Source organism: Paramormyrops kingsleyae, chromosome 19, assembly GCF_048594095.1.
Source record: "Paramormyrops kingsleyae isolate MSU_618 chromosome 19, PKINGS_0.4, whole genome shotgun sequence".
Lineage (NCBI taxonomy): Eukaryota > Metazoa > Chordata > Actinopteri > Osteoglossiformes > Mormyridae > Paramormyrops > Paramormyrops kingsleyae.
Window position 1 is genome coordinate 17,766,136 of NC_132815.1, and position 19,752 is coordinate 17,785,887.

At 45.5% G+C, this 19,752-nt stretch overlaps 1 protein-coding gene across 2 annotated transcripts; it reads right to left on the minus strand.

Moving 5' to 3' along the window:
• Positions 1 to 12,208: 12,208 nt before the first annotated feature.
• Positions 12,209 to 18,742, minus strand: zc3h14 (zinc finger CCCH-type containing 14). 2 transcript variants are annotated; one of them, XM_023825351.2, is made up of 17 exons: positions 18,574 to 18,742; positions 18,077 to 18,119; positions 17,852 to 17,966; positions 17,611 to 17,651; positions 17,261 to 17,450; positions 16,845 to 17,178; positions 16,472 to 16,662; positions 15,671 to 15,771; positions 15,408 to 15,563; positions 14,634 to 14,702; positions 14,347 to 14,503; positions 14,023 to 14,189; positions 13,791 to 13,920; positions 13,467 to 13,603; positions 13,090 to 13,166; positions 12,895 to 13,001; positions 12,209 to 12,432 (listed from the first exon to the last, which is right to left on the minus strand). In XM_023825351.2, exons 1-17 carry the CDS (start codon positions 18,607 to 18,609, stop codon positions 12,429 to 12,431), a joined length of 2,055 nt encoding a protein of 684 aa, XP_023681119.1. In that variant the 5' UTR covers positions 18,610 to 18,742; the 3' UTR covers positions 12,209 to 12,428. The 2 variants fall into 2 exon arrangements, with proteins under 2 accessions (XP_023681119.1, XP_023681120.1); XM_023825352.2 differs by having other exon boundaries at positions 18,548 to 18,738.
• Between the last annotated feature and the right edge of the window lie 1,010 nt (positions 18,743 to 19,752).

Here is a 19,752-nt window from a genome sequence, read left to right on the forward strand (position 1 = left end):
TGGGCACCATCTTTGACCATCTGCTGAAATTCTCCTCCAACACAGAGGAGATTCTCAGGAAGTGTCATCAGCGGCAATACCTCCTTAGGAAACTGAATTCCTTTGGAGTCAGGAAAGACATTTTACGGTCCTTTTACTACTCCTTCATAGAGAATGTCATCTCATTCTCCATCATCTGCTGGTTCCATTCCACCAGCACGCAGCACAGAAATCGGCTACAGAGCACTGTCAACGTGTGTTCTAAGATTATTGGTCTGCCCTTGAGATCCTTATCACACATCTGTGACCAGCAGACACACAGGCTAGCACTCAAAATCATTAAAGACCCATCACACCCGCTGAACACTGCCTTTGAGTGGCTCCCCTCCAAACGCCGGCTCCGTTGTCCTGGTTGCAGGACACAGAGGAGGAGGGCCACCTTTGTTCCTAAAGCTGTCCTTCTTTTGAACTCCTGACACCCTCCCAAACCCACCATTATCACCTCACACTCCCATCTGCCCCTCCCCCCTACAATCCAGACCTCCTCAGATCTGAGTCTCTCACTTTTTTTTTTTTTTTTTTTTCCCCCCCCCACTTTCTCCATCATGCATACTATTGCCTCTGTACTTTTAGTCATTTATTATGTTCATAGTTTATTGTGTGTCTGTGTGTCATCGGTTGCGTTTAATGTTACTACTGTTATTTGTGTGCGTTGCTCCTCTATGCCTTTTAAATTGCCCCTCGGGGACAAATAAAGTTTTTTGAAATTGAAATTGAAATTGAAATACAGCAAAGAATATTTATGAGGTGATATGTATGCTGATTGTGATAGGGAGATTTGATATGCCGGTAAGTTTATATAAGCAGGGAAACGTTTTGGGCAGCATTGGAATGGGCTAGCTGGTGGTTTGAAGAGAGAGCTGGAGTGAAGTGAATAAAAGACGAGGTTCCGTTGTGTTGCTCAGGCTGCACCGTAGCGTCTATTCACGGGCGCGATCCCACTACTGAGCGGCACGGGGGCTTTGACCTGCTCCGTTTCCGACCTGGGCCGGTTCACCCCTCTTTAGGCGACCTGGTGGTCCCGAGCTTCCCCGGGAGCACCATATCGGTACCGAGCTTAGTGCGGACACCCGATCGGCATAGTTCACTACGGCACAGAACTCCTGAGCTCAAGCGGTCCGCTAGCCTCAGCCTCACGGTAGCTTGGATTACAGGCGCGCGCCACTGCACCCGGCGAAAGCAAAAGCGTCTTTTCGAGCTGATTAGCGTCACCGGGCGGTGACGTCAGGCTGAAGCGAGGCGTGCGTGCCCTTTCGTGGTAGCGCTGGGGAGCGCGTAGAGGTGCCTGTTTGATTCGGACACAAATAGAGCCGTATCAGCCATGTAAAAACCGATATTTCATTGAGTTCAGAAACTACCTGCTTTTTTCCCAATAAAACTGGCAGAAAGTAGCTATGGCATCTTTTCCGATACTAAGTTTTATTTGTACATAAGCAGTGTGATTTTAGGGTCGTTGTACATGTTAGATGACATCTATCTATTTTCTATACTTGCTTGTGCGATGTAGGTTCACGGTGGTCCGGAGCCTATCCCAGAAGCTATTGGCGCAAAGCAAGGAATATCCCAGGAGAGGGCGCCAGAGCATCATAGCGCGCGCACATACCAGTCACACACACATTCTAGACCTATGAGCCATAAAAGTTATTCAACGACGCAGTTGTTCCTGAGGCATGATGTTCTCCCTGGTTCTGACTGACTCAGCACATAGGCCTACATCTCTGCCATGTAATGTGAAGGTCCTGACTTTACACTGTAAATCTGAATTAAATGCATCTCACCAACACCCATTAAACCCCATAATATATATTGTGGAATGACCACTGAGAAAATACCAGAACTAAATACTGTGAGACCAAAGTGAAGCTCCATTTGCTGCATCACACTGAGGCCATTATCCAGGGCATTTAATAACGACAATGTAGGTTAAGAACACTGTGGTACGTTATTTTAATATAACCATAACAGTGGACTCAATGTACAGGTGTTCACAAAAAAAAAAAAAACTGGTTAAAAAACAAAATTCACAATTTGGGAAAAAAAAAACTAAATTAAAAGACCACTCTGACAATTAATAACAAAACCAATTAAAAAGTTAACAATACAACCACTTCATATTATCTTGGGTCTGCCAGTGTGAGTCACATCCACATGTTTATTTGTTGGGAGAAAAAAAAACATTTTGAAATGTGACCATTGTTCACTCAGATATAAAGTCTTCAGGGTGAATGAAGAAATGAACCACAAATGATGCATAAGATTTCCTGCTGAATCTCAGGACTGCATTTGGGGGTGAAGGAGCAGATCACACTGTGCTCAGAAATCAATTCACACCCCTGATGTTACACCCATATGCTAAATCTAGATTGCTTTAAAGTATACAATTCTAGAAATGTGTAAAATATACTAATATTGTAAGCAACTCAAGTCATGCATAAGAGGTGAATATTTCACTCAGTGATGTGGCTGGAAAACAGGCAGCCAGATTCGATAAGTCAGAGAGACCTGACTAGATAATAAGGAGACCTGTCGTTGTGTCAGAAACATTTTCCATACCTGATTGTGTACTACCTTCATGTTACTTTGAAATGTTATTTCTTTTTTATAACCCTCTTGTTGTCATTGTTAATGTTACCCTCTGTATGTATTATGACGTCCTACAGAATGTTCAGTTAATTAAAAAACATGACAATGCACCAAGATGGCAACTTGAAGCCGTTGCACAAAACTGTTCCCTAGTGGTCTGGCACCAGTTTTGCCCGAGTCAGGCACCAGCGCTAGTTACTGAAGAGGCAGAGATTGTTTAAATAGTTCTGAGGAACAATGACATCGGATTAAGGGAAATACAGACAGCTGTAATTGTAAACACCACAATATACAACTAATATGCAACTAACAACTGATATGCAACAAACATTCAGCGTTTGAAACACCTCTAACGCGGAGTGATACACTGTTGTGAAATGTCTGAGTGCGGATATACTCTGATAACCGCACTCATAGAAAGTCTCTTGTCCAATCAGGTTTCTTGGTCGGAACGAACTGTTGTACAATATATAATTATAATATAATAATATTTTGAAAGACATTATATTTTATATACTTAAAATGTGATGAAGGGCAGCAATGTCAGTAAGGCACAGAGGGCTGAGATGAAAGAGACTCACCAAATTTATCGGTGTTAATTCTTCAGTGACTCGTACCTTTCTGCTGTGATTCTCCCTGGGGCAGCATTTTCTGTAAATGATGATGTTAAGAACTAAGCCTTTATATTATCTTCCACGACATATTTTTAAAGCGATATTTCAGCTGGAACCGTAGGAAACACAATACGAAATTCTATGTAGACGGAGAACTTTGCTCCGCTTTGCTCTCGCCGGGCGCGGTGGCGCGCGCCTGTAATCCAAGCTGCCGGGAGGCTGAGGCTGGCGGACCGCTTGAGCTCAGGAGCTCTGTGCCGTAGCGGGCTATGCCGATCGGGTGTCCGCACTAAGCTCGGTATCAATATGGTGCTCCCGGGGGAGCTCGGGAACACCAAGTCGCCTAAGGAGGGGTGAACCGGCCCAGGTCGGAAACGGAGCAGGTCAAAGCCCCCGTGCCGCTCAGTAGTGGGATCGCGCCCGTGAATAGACGCTACGGTGCAGCCTGAACAACACAACGGAACCTCGTCTTTTATTCACTTCACTCCAGCTCTCTCTTCAAATCACCACCTAGCCCATTCCAATGCTGCCTAAAACGTTTCCCTGCTTATATAAACTTACCGACATATCAAATCTCCCTGTCACAATCAGGATATATATCACCTCATATATAGCCTATTCTTTGCTGTACATTATCAGACAAATTTCCCTTAAAATTGTATTTTAACTGTAAAAATTGTATTTAGTCCTGTTTCCCCCCCATGTTACCGGGTATATTATCGCCACCTATGGATTGAAAACAGGCATATCATCATTTTAATCCCGCGGTTTCAATAACTTCAGCTGGTGGACACCATTCTGCGATTTGATAAGATAACCCCACCCACCCACACACACACACACACACACACACACACACAGTTCCAGTTATGCGGGAAAACTCATACATCCTGTTCAGATACATTTACATGGATTACTTTATCTGTATGTTTAAAGGCTGAAATGATCTCTCTATGATTCACTATAATTTTGTTTCCTGTAGGACTTACTCAGCTACAAGTTTGGAGACAATTAGTGCCTCATTGTTCATCCAAACTGCAAGTATGACACCAAGTGCACCAAGACCGATTGCCCCTCCACCCATGTCAGTAGGAGAGGGCCTACCGCCCCGCCACACCAAGTCCTGCCTTTCACGTTTTCCATTTTTGTCATAATTCACTTGTTTACTTCCATATCACAATGTATCTGACAGAGCTCACTTAAATTGAAACAACTTATACTTTAACTGGCCATTTAACACTATTTCAATTCAATGTTATTTATATAGCACATTTTCACAATATAACATTGCCTGAAAGCGCTTTACATTAACCCCACCCAAAGCCCCCAGTGAGCAAGCCAGAGGAGACAGAGGCAAGGAAAAACTCCCTGTAGAAGAATGGATCTTTGACTCAAAGGGGAGCCCATCCTCCAGCAGATGATTGCTTACAGGTGCTGATGCTGCATCTGATGGCAGGATGAGTAGTGTTACAGCAGCAGGGCATACAGAGCTAGAACTAGAGTCCCTATAAGATAAAGATAAACTATCAATTGTGTTTTTAGCCCTGACTTGAATACTGAGAGTGAGCCTGAATCTCGCACATCCGCTGGAAGACTATTCCACAGCTGCGGAGCTCTATAAGAGAATGCTCTGCAGCCTGCCTTAGCTCTTTCTACTCTAGGTACTAATAGACATCCTGCTCCCTGAGAATTGTATACTTTAAAGCAATCTATATTTAGCATATGGGTGTAACATCAGGGCTGTGAATTGATTTCTTAGCACAGCGTGATCTGCTCCTTCACCCCCAAATGTAGTCTTTAGATACAGTAGGAAATCTTAGTCCATTTGTGCTTAATTGCTGTATCCAGCTAGAAAGTTTTATATCTGAGGGAATGATTATGACATTTATAAAAGTATGTAACGGATTTTATAAGTTTTTTCCAAATAACTTTCAACGGGGGGACTTTATCAATCAAATCCCAGAAGGACGTCACCAGCTGAAGTTATTGGAACGGCGTGATTAAAATGTAGATATAGATTTTCTATCGATAGGTGGCGATAACATAGCCAGTTACCTGAGGGGGAAACGGCAGTAAATATAATTTTATGTTCTTAAATAATTGCAGTTAAAATACAATTTTAAGGGAAATTTGTTTGATAATATACAGCAAAGAATATTTATGAGGTGATATGTATGCTGATTGTGATAGGGAGATTTGATATGCCGGTAAGTTTATATAAGCAGGGAAACGTTTTGGGCAGCATTGGAATGGGCTAGCTGGTGGTTTGAAGAGAGAGCTGGAGTGAAGTGAATAAAAGACGAGGTTCCGTTGTGTTGCTCAGGCTGCACCGTAGCGTCTATTCACGGGCGCGATCCCACTACTGAGCGGCACGGGGGCTTTGACCTGCTCCGTTTCCGACCTGGGCCGGTTCACCCCTCTTTAGGCGACCTGGTGGTCCCGAGCTTCCCCGGGAGCACCATATCGGTACCGAGCTTAGTGCGGACACCCGATCGGCATAGTTCACTACGGCACAGAACTCCTGAGCTCAAGCGGTCCGCTAGCCTCAGCCTCACGGTAGCTTGGATTACAGGCGCGCGCCACTGCACCCGGCGAAAGCAAAAGCGTCTTTTCGAGCTGATTAGCGTCACCGGGCGGTGACGTCAGGCTGAAGCGAGGCGTGCGTGCCCTTTCGTGGTAGCGCTGGGGAGCGCGTAGAGGTGCCTGTTTGATTCGGACACAAATAGAGCCGTATCAGCCATGTAAAAACCGATATTTCATTGAGTTCAGAAACTACCTGCTTTTTTCCCAATAAAACTGGCAGAAAGTAGCTATGGCATCTTTTCCGATACTAAGTTTTATTTGTACATAAGCAGTGTGATTTTAGGGTCGTTGTACATGTTAGATGACATCTATCTATTTTCTATACTTGCTTGTGCGATGTAGGTTCACGGTGGTCCGGAGCCTATCCCAGAAGCTATTGGCGCAAAGCAAGGAATATCCCAGGAGAGGGCGCCAGAGCATCATAGCGCGCGCACATACCAGTCACACACACATTCTAGACCTATGAGCCATAAAAGTTATTCAACGACGCAGTTGTTCCTGAGGCATGATGTTCTCCCTGGTTCTGACTGACTCAGCACATAGGCCTACATCTCTGCCATGTAATGTGAAGGTCCTGACTTTACACTGTAAATCTGAATTAAATGCATCTCACCAACACCCATTAAACCCCATAATATATATTGTGGAATGACCACTGAGAAAATACCAGAACTAAATACTGTGAGACCAAAGTGAAGCTCCATTTGCTGCATCACACTGAGGCCATTATCCAGGGCATTTAATAACGACAATGTAGGTTAAGAACACTGTGGTACGTTATTTTAATATAACCATAACAGTGGACTCAATGTACAGGTGTTCACAAAAAAAAAAAAAACTGGTTAAAAAACAAAATTCACAATTTGGGAAAAAAAAAACTAAATTAAAAGACCACTCTGACAATTAATAACAAAACCAATTAAAAAGTTAACAATACAACCACTTCATATTATCTTGGGTCTGCCAGTGTGAGTCACATCCACATGTTTATTTGTTGGGAGAAAAAAAAACATTTTGAAATGTGACCATTGTTCACTCAGATATAAAGTCTTCAGGGTGAATGAAGAAATGAACCACAAATGATGCATAAGATTTCCTGCTGAATCTCAGGACTGCATTTGGGGGTGAAGGAGCAGATCACACTGTGCTCAGAAATCAATTCACACCCCTGATGTTACACCCATATGCTAAATCTAGATTGCTTTAAAGTATACAATTCTAGAAATGTGTAAAATATACTAATATTGTAAGCAACTCAAGTCATGCATAAGAGGTGAATATTTCACTCAGTGATGTGGCTGGAAAACAGGCAGCCAGATTCGATAAGTCAGAGAGACCTGACTAGATAATAAGGAGACCTGTCGTTGTGTCAGAAACATTTTCCATACCTGATTGTGTACTACCTTCATGTTACTTTGAAATGTTATTTCTTTTTTATAACCCTCTTGTTGTCATTGTTAATGTTACCCTCTGTATGTATTATGACGTCCTACAGAATGTTCAGTTAATTAAAAAACATGACAATGCACCAAGATGGCAACTTGAAGCCGTTGCACAAAACTGTTCCCTAGTGGTCTGGCACCAGTTTTGCCCGAGTCAGGCACCAGCGCTAGTTACTGAAGAGGCAGAGATTGTTTAAATAGTTCTGAGGAACAATGACATCGGATTAAGGGAAATACAGACAGCTGTAATTGTAAACACCACAATATACAACTAATATGCAACTAACAACTGATATGCAACAAACATTCAGCGTTTGAAACACCTCTAACGCGGAGTGATACACTGTTGTGAAATGTCTGAGTGCGGATATACTCTGATAACCGCACTCATAGAAAGTCTCTTGTCCAATCAGGTTTCTTGGTCGGAACGAACTGTTGTACAATATATAATTATAATATAATAATATTTTGAAAGACATTATATTTTATATACTTAAAATGTGATGAAGGGCAGCAATGTCAGTAAGGCACAGAGGGCTGAGATGAAAGAGACTCACCAAATTTATCGGTGTTAATTCTTCAGTGACTCGTACCTTTCTGCTGTGATTCTCCCTGGGGCAGCATTTTCTGTAAATGATGATGTTAAGAACTAAGCCTTTATATTATCTTCCACGACATATTTTTAAAGCGATATTTCAGCTGGAACCGTAGGAAACACAATACGAAATTCTATGTAGACGGAGAACTTTGCTCCGCTTTGCTCTCGCCGGGCGCGGTGGCGCGCGCCTGTAATCCAAGCTGCCGGGAGGCTGAGGCTGGCGGACCGCTTGAGCTCAGGAGCTCTGTGCCGTAGCGGGCTATGCCGATCGGGTGTCCGCACTAAGCTCGGTATCAATATGGTGCTCCCGGGGGAGCTCGGGAACACCAAGTCGCCTAAGGAGGGGTGAACCGGCCCAGGTCGGAAACGGAGCAGGTCAAAGCCCCCGTGCCGCTCAGTAGTGGGATCGCGCCCGTGAATAGACGCTACGGTGCAGCCTGAACAACACAACGGAACCTCGTCTTTTATTCACTTCACTCCAGCTCTCTCTTCAAATCACCACCTAGCCCATTCCAATGCTGCCTAAAACGTTTCCCTGCTTATATAAACTTACCGACATATCAAATCTCCCTATCACAATCAGGATATATTTCACCTCATATATATTCTTTGCTGTACATTATCAGACAAATTTCCCTTAAAATTGTATTTTAACTGTAAAAATTGTATTTAGTCCTGTTTCCCCCTCATGTTACCGGGTATGTTATCGCCACCTATGGATTGAAAACAGGCATATCATCATTTTAATCCCGCGGTTTCAATAACGTCAGCTGGTGGACACCATTCTGCGATTTGATAAGATAACCCCACCCACCCACACACACACACACACACACACACACACACACACACACACACACACACACACACACACACACACACTCAAGTTTTGAGTTATGCTGGAAAACTCATACATCCTGTTCAGATACATTTACATGGCTTACTTTATCTGTATGTTTAAAGGCTGAAATGATCTCTCTATGATTCACTATTATTTTGTTTCCTGTAGGACTTACTCAGCTACAAGTTTGGAGACAATTAGTGCCTCATTGTTCATCCAAACTGCAAGTATGACACCAAGTGCACCAAGACCGATTGCCCCTCCACCCATGTCAGTAGGAGAGGGCCTACCGCCCCGCCACACCAAGTCCTGCCTTTCACGTTTTCCATTTTTGTCATAATTCACTTGTTTACTTCCATATCACAATGTATCTGACAGAGCTCACTTAAACTGAAACAACTTATACTTTAACTGGCCATTTAACACTATTTCAATTCAATGTTATTTATATAGCACATTTTCACAACATAACATTGTCTGAAAGTGCTTTACATTAACCCCACCCAAAGCCCCCAGTGAGCTGTAGAAGGAAGGATCTTTGACTCAAAGGGGAGCCCATCCTTCAGCAGATGATAGCTTACAGGTGCTGATGCTGCATCTGATGGCAGGATGAGTAGTGTTACAGCAGCAGGGCATACAGAGCTAGAACTAGAGTCCCTATAAGATAAAGATAAACTAAACAAGTGTGTTTTTAGCCCTGACTTGAATACTGAGAGTGAGCCTGAATCTCGCACATCTGCTGGAAGACTATTCCACAGCTGCGGAGCTCTAAGAGAATGGAGCTCTAGTTAGAACTAACACTAATAGTTTCTTACTAACAGTCCAAGTCTTTTACTTTGACTCCCCAGTCTGGTTATTTTATGAAGAAGCAGCATGTTACATGTGAAATTCCCTTTGACTTATTGAACCTGGTAGGTTGTTTTCCAGCCACTTCAAACATGTCGTCACTGAGTGAGGTATTCATATATTATTTATTACTTCCATTCGGGGACTTCCATTGCTTACAAAATTAGTATATTTTTACACATTTCTAGAGCTGTATACTTTAAAGCAATCTAGATTTAGCATATGGGTGTAACATCAGGGGTGTGAATTGATTTCTTAGCACAGCGTGCCGTGATCTGCTCCTTCAACCCCAAATGTAGTCTTTAGATACAGTAGGAAATCTTAGTCCATTTGTGCTTAATTACTGTATCCAGCTAGAAAGTTTTATATCTGAGGGAATTATTGTGACATTTATAAAAGTATGTAACGGATTTTATAAGTTTTTTCCAAATAACTTAAAACGGGGGACTTTATCAATCAAATCCCAGAAGGACGTCACCAGCTGAAGTTATTGGAACGGCGTGATTAAAATGTAGATATGCTTATTTTCTATCGATAGGTGGCGATAACATAGCCGGTTACATGAGGGGAAAAGGCAGTAAATATAATTTTATATTCTTAAATAATTGCAGTTAAAATACAATTTTAAGGGAAATGTGTTTGATAATGTACAGCAAAGAATATATATGAGATGATATATATCCTGATTGTGATAGGGAGATTTGATATGCCGGTAAGTTTATATAGCCTAAGCAGGGATACGTTTTGGGCAACATTGGAATTGGCTAGGGGTGAGGTGGTTTGAAGAGAGCTGGAGTGAAGTGAATAAAAGACGAGGTTCCGTTGTGTTGCTCAGGCTGCACCGTAGCGTCTATTCACGGGCGCGATCCCACTACTGAGCGGCACGGGGGCTTTGACCTGCTCCGTTTCCGACCTGGGCCGGTTCACCCCTCTTTAGGCGACCTGGTAGTCCCGAGCTCCCCCGGGAGCACCATATCGGTACTGAGCTTAGTGCGGACACCCGATCGGCATAGTTCGCTACGGCACAGAGCTCCTGAGCTCAAGCGGTCCGCTAGCCTCAGCCTCCCGGTAGCTTGGATTACAGGCGCGCGCCACTGCACCCGGCGAAAGCAAAAGCGTCTTTTCGAGCTGATAAGCGTCACCTGGCGGTGACGTCAGGCTGAAGCGAGGCGTGCGTGCCCTTTCGTGGTAGCGCTGGGGAGCGCTTAGAGGTGCCTGCTTGATTCGGACACAAAAAGAGCCGTATCGGCCATGTAAAAACCGATATTTCATTGAGTTCAGAAACTACCTGCTTTTTTGCCTATAAAACTGGCAGAAAGTTCCGTTGAGGGCTTTGTATTAATTTGTAATTCAGTTCCAATTTTTACTAGCTATGGCATCTTTTCCGATACTAAGTTTTATTTGTACATAAGCAGTGTGATTTTAGGGTCGTTGTACATGTTAGATGACATCTATCCATTTTTTATTCTTGCTTGTCCGGACTCCGGAGTCTATTCCAGAAGCAACAGGCGCAAGGCAGGGAATGACCCAGGAGAGGGCGCCAGAACATCATAACGCACCCTCACATACTATTGACAACCACATTACATGCTAGGGTGTAACTTTGGCTGGAATATTGGGGGGGGGGGGTGAGGTCTCCACCCATTACGGGGGAAACATGATTATTGGGTGGTTTTGATTTATTAATTTACGCCCATGCTTACATGCAAGATCTAAGATCCATGAAAGTTATTCAACAACGCAGTTGGACGTCGCAATCCTTATCTCATTTATATTTAGGCATACTACTAAGCTGCTGACCAAACTGTTGGCGTAAGTAAACGTCCTTATAGCACTGAAAAGCCGGCATCCGGACAAGCGTTTTACCCGTCATCTAAAGCCCAGGTGATGATTGCACATGCCCCATATAACCGCGTTTATCCCAGTGAACGAGAGGGTCACCTTTCTTTGACTTCATGCCAGTGGACAGTCTTTGACTGTGGTCTTTATGTATGCACCAAACAACAGTTCAGAGTATCTGGCCTTCTTGGAGACCTTGGAAGGGGTGCTGGAAGCTCCCCCCCCCCCCTGGGGACTCCATAGTTCTGCTGGGGGACTTTAACGCTCGTGTAGGTAGCGATGAAACCTGGAAGGGTGTGATTGGGAGGAACAGCCTGCCTGATCTGAACCCAACCTATGTTGTGCACCGGGCCGTGACATCAGGTGAAGGCACAGAGAGGGTGTCCTCTAGTGGCAGTGCTGGGGAATGCGTAAGAGAGCCTGTTTGACTCAGACAAACAAGGAGCCGTAGAAGGACGCACAGCTGGTTTCAGCACTGGTAGGGAACACATCAGTCCTGAAGCCCACGCCTCCCTAAAGACATGGTACTAACACAGTATTTGCAAGGACATATACGCGTATCTGTGTCCATACCTGCATCTATGCCCTTGGAGCAGTGTCAAAAAAGGTATATTTGCTGAAGTTCAGAAACTACCAACTAAACGCTGTACATCTGTTCTAAATGCCACTCACATTATACACTGTAAAATTTATTGTATGGATGGGCACTGAGAAAATCCCAGAACTAAATACTCAGACCAAAGTAAAGCTTCATTTCGATTTGACACATTTCCCACATCACACTGAACCCGTTATCCAGGGCATTTAATAATGACAATGTAGGTTAAGAACACTGTGGTACGTTATTTTAATATAACCATAACAGTGGACTCAATGTACAGGTGTTTACAAAAAAAACTGGTTAAAAAAACAAAAGTTCACAATTTGAAAAGAAACTAAATTAAAAGACCACTCTGACAATTAATAAGCAAACTAATTAAAAAGTTAACAATACAACCACTTTTTTTTCTTGGCTCTGCCAGTGTTGCGACAACTCCACATATTTAACTGTTGGAAGAAAAAAAAAAAAAGACATTTAGAAATGTGAGCATTATTCACTCAGATATAAAGTGTCTTAGGGGGGATAAAGAAATCAACCACAAATGAACCATAAGATTTCCTACTTAATCTCAGGATTGCATTTGGAGGTGAAGGAACAGATCACATTGTGATGTTATATGTATATGTTAAATCTCAATCGCTTCAGAGCATTCAGCTCTAGACATGCGCAAAAAAATGCATTGCTTACATTTTTAGTGTAAGTCATGCATAATAGGTGAATATCTCACTCAGTGATGACAGAAGTGGCTGGAAAACAGGCAGCCAGATTCGTTAAGTCAGATAGAACTGAAGACATAACAAGCTTGTTCTAGCCAGCATGCACAGTAGATAACGAGCCGGGAGAGAACACTGGACACACATCATCAAAAGGAGCAGTAGCTGATTGGCTGCATGTGCAAGTTTGGATACCTGTTTGGGGCTTTCGTCCACTTGAGGGCATGTCTAGGTGGCACAGACTGAGCTGGGTGGTAGAAGGGGCAGCCGGTCCTCTTGCACTGCGCTGCAAACCGACAGGCCTGAAGCAGGGGAGAACAAAAGGCGTCAAGGCCCAGTTCACAGCTTCAAATGAGGTGCAGTGTGAGAGTAACGATGGGAGACACTCACCTTGGGGTGATAAAATGGACAGTCCATCTTCTTGCAGTCAGGGAAAAAACGGCAGGTGGCGCTGGACGGCTGGGCAGCTTTGGGAGAAAAATCATGGCGTGAAAAGCAGGACAGAAACATGCTGAAGAAAGGTGGGGCCGGGAATCACATGGTTTGTGATGTCACTTGGCTCGGAATTCAAGTGGATCATGTGAGAAAGAAATAATCCATAAACTGTCTAGCACAATGCTTAGACTGGTATTAAGTAACTGCCAGCATTTAACGGCTGGTTAAAACATAAGCTGTTTAATTTTAAGCTCAGTCAGATACATTGTGATATGCAAGTGAACTAAGACATTTTAAAAAGGCAGAAGAGGTGAAAAGGATTGGACAGGCACCTGGGCGGGGCGGAGCGGTAGGCCCTCTCCGACTGACGTGGGTGAAGGGGCAATCGGCCTTGGTGCATTTGGCATCGTACTTGCAGTTTGGGTGGACAAACAGGCACTTGTCTCCAAACTTGCAGCTGGGGAAAGTCCTGCAGGAAACAAAATAGGAAGTGGGTGGATAATTCAGAATCTGACCACTGGACTTTCTGGCAACACCCTAAGTGCTCAATCAAGGAAGAGGCAGTGTTTCTCCAGCAATAACCACAGGGCCAGAGGCTGAGTTGTCAGCAGAAAACCCCAATGAGGGCTCAGGCAGATCAGCTGGGCACAGCTTACTTGCACTTGGTCGTGGGGTGATGGTAGAGGCATTCGTCTCCGGTCTTGCACACAGGCCAGAACTTGCATCGCTCCAGAACCTTCTGTCGCTTCACGGGGACATCAGCGTCCATCTCTGGCTCATCCTCTTCTATCAGGTTGGGACGGGAAGACAACCACAATCACGGAGCAAATCAGCCTCCGACTGCTTGGAGAACGGTAGGAAGCCCGCAGAGCCAGATGTGGGACTCACCCTCCGAGTAAGGCTGCTCCCGCTGCAGCCGCTGGTGCACACTCGCTTTGGGCCTCTCCCCGCTGTCCGTGTCACTTTCCATGACGTCCGCCAGGGGGCTGGGCACCCCATCCAGGGTCACGATGAACTTGGGACTGGCGCAAACCGGGGTCTCCATCCTGTCCCGACTGAAACATCCCACCATGACAGACACTATTAGGCTCGTTCACGACGGCACACAAACTAAAACTAGGTATGTGCAAAACACAGGTGCATGCACAGAGAGAAGACAAGCTGACTGTTAGGATTAGCTGCTCTTGCTTAGGATGCCGTCTTCTCACGTACCTGGTTTGCACTGTGCGGGGCGTGGGGGGCACCGTGTCCTCCATCAGGCCCCCGAGCCGGTTCTGCACGGACCCCAGGTCCTCCACCTCCGGCCGCCGCACGATGAAGGAGCGCGTATCACTGGACTTCATCCCGCCCAACTCGGACACGACGAAGGCTGTGGGGGAAGGGGTGCATCGTTACCGTGAGGAGAGAGATGAGTAAATAAGAGAGTAGTAATTGACACCAGCGAGCGGAGCGAGAAGCACAGAAGACGAGCACCACGGCTTGGCAGCCTGCATAGTCACCTTGCTGTCCCCTTGCTCCGTGTTCTGAGACGTCCATCTGCAGCCGGGAGGACAGGGACCTCATCTGAACTGGGGGGGGGGGACAACAGCGAGCATGAAGAATGAAGACAGCAACTTCTGAATACTTTCACACCATCTTCACCATGGTACACTGTACAACATACCGTCTACCGTCCCAAATGATGTGCAATTTATTTAACTTGGGGCTCACGTCAAAGTTCCTTAGTCACGTCATCGCAAACATTGCACCAAGACGATGCACAGTACTGTGCAGAAGTTTCAGGCAGTCAAAGAATGTGTTGAAGCTATTTGTATGGGTAGTAAGGGTATCATTGCTCAGGGAAAAAAATATTAATTTAATATTAGAACATATGCAAAGTAACAGCAACAAACAAAAACAAGAATTACTTTGGTTCTCCAAAAAAAGTTAGATGGCTAGATGAACACCGCTTTGGTTCCCAAACTTCTCCTCAAGGTCACCCGGCAATTCCATGTATGCATGAAATTTTGCCGCCAGCTCACATCATTAATTAGTCAAATAACTCAATGAGGTATTGATTAGCCATAGGAGGTGGGCTAGTGGACAAGTAAAATAGTACACAGGTGTATTGGAATGTTGCTGCATATACTGGCCTGACTTTAGAAGAGATTTTGAAATGACTTTTGACACACTGAGAAAAATAATATTGTGGTTTAACGCCAACAGGAAGGTCATTTAAACATCGCTGAGCACTTAAAGGAAATGGGATTTGGCACGTGACACAGCGCACTGACCTTCCTGCCTGTCTGATGCACGCTCAGTCGGGACGTAAGTCTGCTCCCTGGGGGCGGGGCTGAGGAGGTCCTCTGGGGCCTGCAGATGGGGCGTGCCCAACTCATCCCCGGCAGAACGCGTGCGGGGAGCCACAGGTACCATCTGCCGCTGAGGTGCTGAGAGACGAGGGGAGTCGTCATGGCGACGGCAGACAACGCCGTTTTCACCAGTTCTTTCTTGTTCTGATGTGCTGCTGGTGGGAAGTGCGCGGTTTGAATCTCACCTGTTGTGTAATTCGTTGTCTTTGAGATGGATGCCTGGGCCTCAGAGATGGCCTTCAGTATCAGGTTCTTGTTGGCTTGCTTTGCGGGAGGCAGAGTGGGTCTGCAACAGGAAGCGAACAGCAGAACAGGAAGCTAAATATCCATGTACAATTTGAGAAACATTTGAGAAAGCAGGGTCAGGCAGCCCCCTGCCCCCCCCCCGGAGCAATTAGGGGTTAAGGGCCTCACTCAGGGGCCTAATGGTGACATCACTCTGGGATTCAAGCTGGCTACTTTCCAATCACAGGTGCAAAAACCTAACCTGCTAGGCCACACACCACTGCCCCACATGTGACAGATTTCATTGGTCGAGTACTGCTGATCTGTACTGCTCATTGGTAATTAACAGGTGAAGACATTTCTCTTCACAGGGCTGTATATGGCTGCACAGCAGAATCTTGGAACTCGACATTTCTCAAGTTGACCAACAGACGTCGAACAGGTCTGTCCATTTTTTTCCGACTAGTACCTCGACCGCAATCCTGGAACTTGACCGTTAAACTCATATACATTATTTCTTATGGGAAAATTCGACCTTGGACCTCAACCAAATCACATCTCGACTAGCCTTCTGGAACAAATTAAGTTCATGTTCCAAGGTACCACTGTACTCTGATTAGCCAATCCGTAGCATGCATTATGAGCACAGACCAGCGAGGGAGTAGGGGGGGCAATCATGCACGGGCACATTACTAGGCAACCGGGCCAAGTGTGAGTACGCCATAAGAAATCTCAAATGAGTCCTGGTGTGTTGGGGGCACCTGCGCTCCGGTTTGGATGGTAAGGACACTCTGCTGGACAGACCACCACTCCGTCCCCCGTAGCCTTCCTCATCCTCGTCCTCCTCCTCCTCGTCGTCCTCTTCCAGTTGCTCGCTCTCCCGCCCATCGCCCCTGCTGACCCGGACGATGGAGCTGGCCACTGGGGCCTTGCGCTTGCGGGAGACCTCGTCCTACGGGCACGCAGAGGAGGAAAACAGAGCAGCAGCAGGTCAGAAAGAACACAGACATGGAATAATGCAGAAGCCACCTATAAATTCCGACCCCCGACCCCCACAATTTTAAGTATTCAAGGGCCCCCTGAATCTGCCGCTCCAATAGCCCTTGATATAACTAACTGCGGCGGAGAGCTCACCTCTCTGGCAGGCCGGGAACCCCTGCTGTCCTGGATAGAGGTGTGGTGTGGCCTGCTGTAAGGCTGCTCTGCGGGCCTGTAACCATGCAGGCTCTCCTGGGCCCGGCCCGGTGTGCGGGCTGGAGCCCCAGGAGCCCGTACCGCTGGCGGGGGCCTGTACAGCTCAACAGAGGGGCGGGCAGAGCTGTGGCCAGCTGGCACCGTGGTTCTGCTGCCTCCCGCGCTCCCCTCTGCCAGATCCTCCGCAATGAGGTCGTCATCCAGCTCAGGCTTGATGTCAATGACAGCCTCGGAGGACAGGAGCTCCACCAGGGGCTTCACTGCAGAGGTTAGCCTGCAGAGACAGGATGCTGGATTAACGGGGGACACTCACATCTGTCCATGAACACAATTATCTTTATAGGCATCACACACACCGTCCAGTGGTAATGTGATGCTCATGCACAGAGCTAGTAGTGACGCGGGCCTCCGTCCGATCCGGATGCGAGCTAGACACTGCCAAGCCACGTAGATCCTCTCCCCTCCTGTCCTCTAGGGATGCAACCCGGCCTCTCCCTGCACCACTGGGATCAGCGCTGGGGTGCTGCGTCCTGAGTGAAGTTGGTTCTGCAGACAAAATAAGCTGAGGGTTACTCGATAGCCACCACATAAGCGATCACTGCACAGGAGCTAATAATCATGGAGCTACAGAGTGACACCTTCTGTACTTCCCATTTATTTATATAAAACATATCCATTTTATTTCATCACAGTCAGTGAGCCTTACCGACTGCCACTGATCTTAATTTCTCCAGGACACCATGTAACCTGCAATAAATGTCAAATATGAATTTCAGGACCTAAAAAGTTGAGTAAGAGGCCTTCAAAAAATGTGACATTAATCCCGAAGAAAATTGCAGGTTAACAATAGCACGACATACATTTAGACAGTTAAAAAATCGATCAATAAACAATAACAGTGCAACGGCAGAGAATATGAAAATGGCTGATTAAACCAGAACACTAACCACACAGTAAACTTTAGGGTGTTGTTGCCGAGGAAAAGGGACAAGTCCTCTGCCATCTGCTGTGCATTTTTCTTGTTCGCCACCATCACCATGATGTAATCGGGCAACTCCTCGTCTGGTGGACAGACGGAAATCAGGAAAGGAGCAACTAGCCGCAAGACCATAGCAACGATTAAATCCAAATACGGGATCGGCGGGTTGCAACCGCTAAAAAATAAAACTTACCGACATAGGCGCCAAGTTCTTGCAATTTGCCCTTAATCGCTGTCTGCAAAAACATGGATTCATTCATTCCATTCACAAAAACTAACGAACAGCTCAGATACTCGTAAATCAGACATCAGTGTTTTAAACGCATCCTTGCACAGATTCATTCAAAGCCAACATCATAGCCAATTTTCGATATTTCTGCATTTTTAAATCCTATCGCAGTAAACGATGCAAACATTGACGCTACACAGAGCCATCTTAGCTAGGCCGAGGACATAAGCGTTTAACATACGAGCAAAACTGCTTCAAGAACTGACATAGAGAGTCCGCTACCAAACCAGTAACACGTTAATCGCCCGGACCATTAAAGCTAGAGTATCGTTACACCAACGCTACATCATGTCACCCTGACAAGGCAGCTGCCCCGTTCCGCCATTCTGGCCTTGTTTACCGAGCCTTTCTAAAACTTATAAAAAAGTAACTTACAAATAAGCTATTAAATGACATAATACCCGTATTTTCTTGCTTATTTCGGTCCCAATTTCCATATTTGCAGCGTAGTTTTATTGTGAATGTTAGAAATGAAAAGTAGTAAAGACTTGACTGGAACTGTTTAACTGAAGTGACGCTTCATTGTAGCGCCGTAACTGGACACGCGAGATGAGGTCTGGCTATGCGAAACTGCGGGAGGCAAATCATACAGCGCACCCTGTCGGCCACCGCCAGAATGTCTTCATCTTCTTGCGTACTGTAAGAAATGAACTGGCGTTACATGTTATCGAGTGGCTTTGACTAATATATGGGATAAACATTTTGCAGGAATTCAAAATAAAAAGTAGACGTGGAACATACGTGTTAGCTAGACTCCTGGGCATCAGAAGTAAACAATTACTTTGTGTTCTTTTAGCTGTGGCACAGTAGGGTAACACTGCAGACAGTACCAGAGGAACACAGTGGCACAGCTAATCAGCATTCAGCCGCCAAGGACACAATTTCAGCTGAATTCTTATCTAATGATGACAGTTGTAATGATATGGGGCAGGAGCATAGCAGCACTCCTCAGCACCCACTGCTGAAGCCTGCAGAGATCTGTGACATCTTACTTCTGCCACCTCAGACATCCCAGTTACCCCATCTCTTTCCCCCCACCCTCCCAGATTTCACTGCATCACCACTGCACCTACTATTTTCAGGTAAGTTGGACAAAATTGTATGTGCTGGGACAAGGCTCAACTGCAGTCCTCAAATTTCACTAAAGAAGCGTCTTCCTCCCTCTACTCCAAGACCGCACCAGTCCAACCCCCTTGTCCTGAATCTGACAGGACCTTACTCCCACTTCCTCATGACAGCAGCACCAATCTGTCCACTGATTCCCGTGAAAGACAGTCAGCACAAGCCAGAACTCAAACCCAGCCTCTATCTGCCGTGTCCAGCACAACCAGGACTTCCTTGGGGTCTCTGCTGTGTTAATTATTGTACATTTGTTCTCAGATTGAGTTGGACAAAGGGGGCATTCTGTAGTCCTAGTTCAATACAGATTGGCAATAGAAAAAAACAGGATGATCTCCTCTCGTCGGGCAAAGAAGTCAAATCTGAAATGTATCTCATGCCAGAATCATTCCGCCCCGAAGCCCTCCATTAATGCCTTAAAATTAGCTCTTTTTAATATCCGATCTCTTATTGGTCATTCT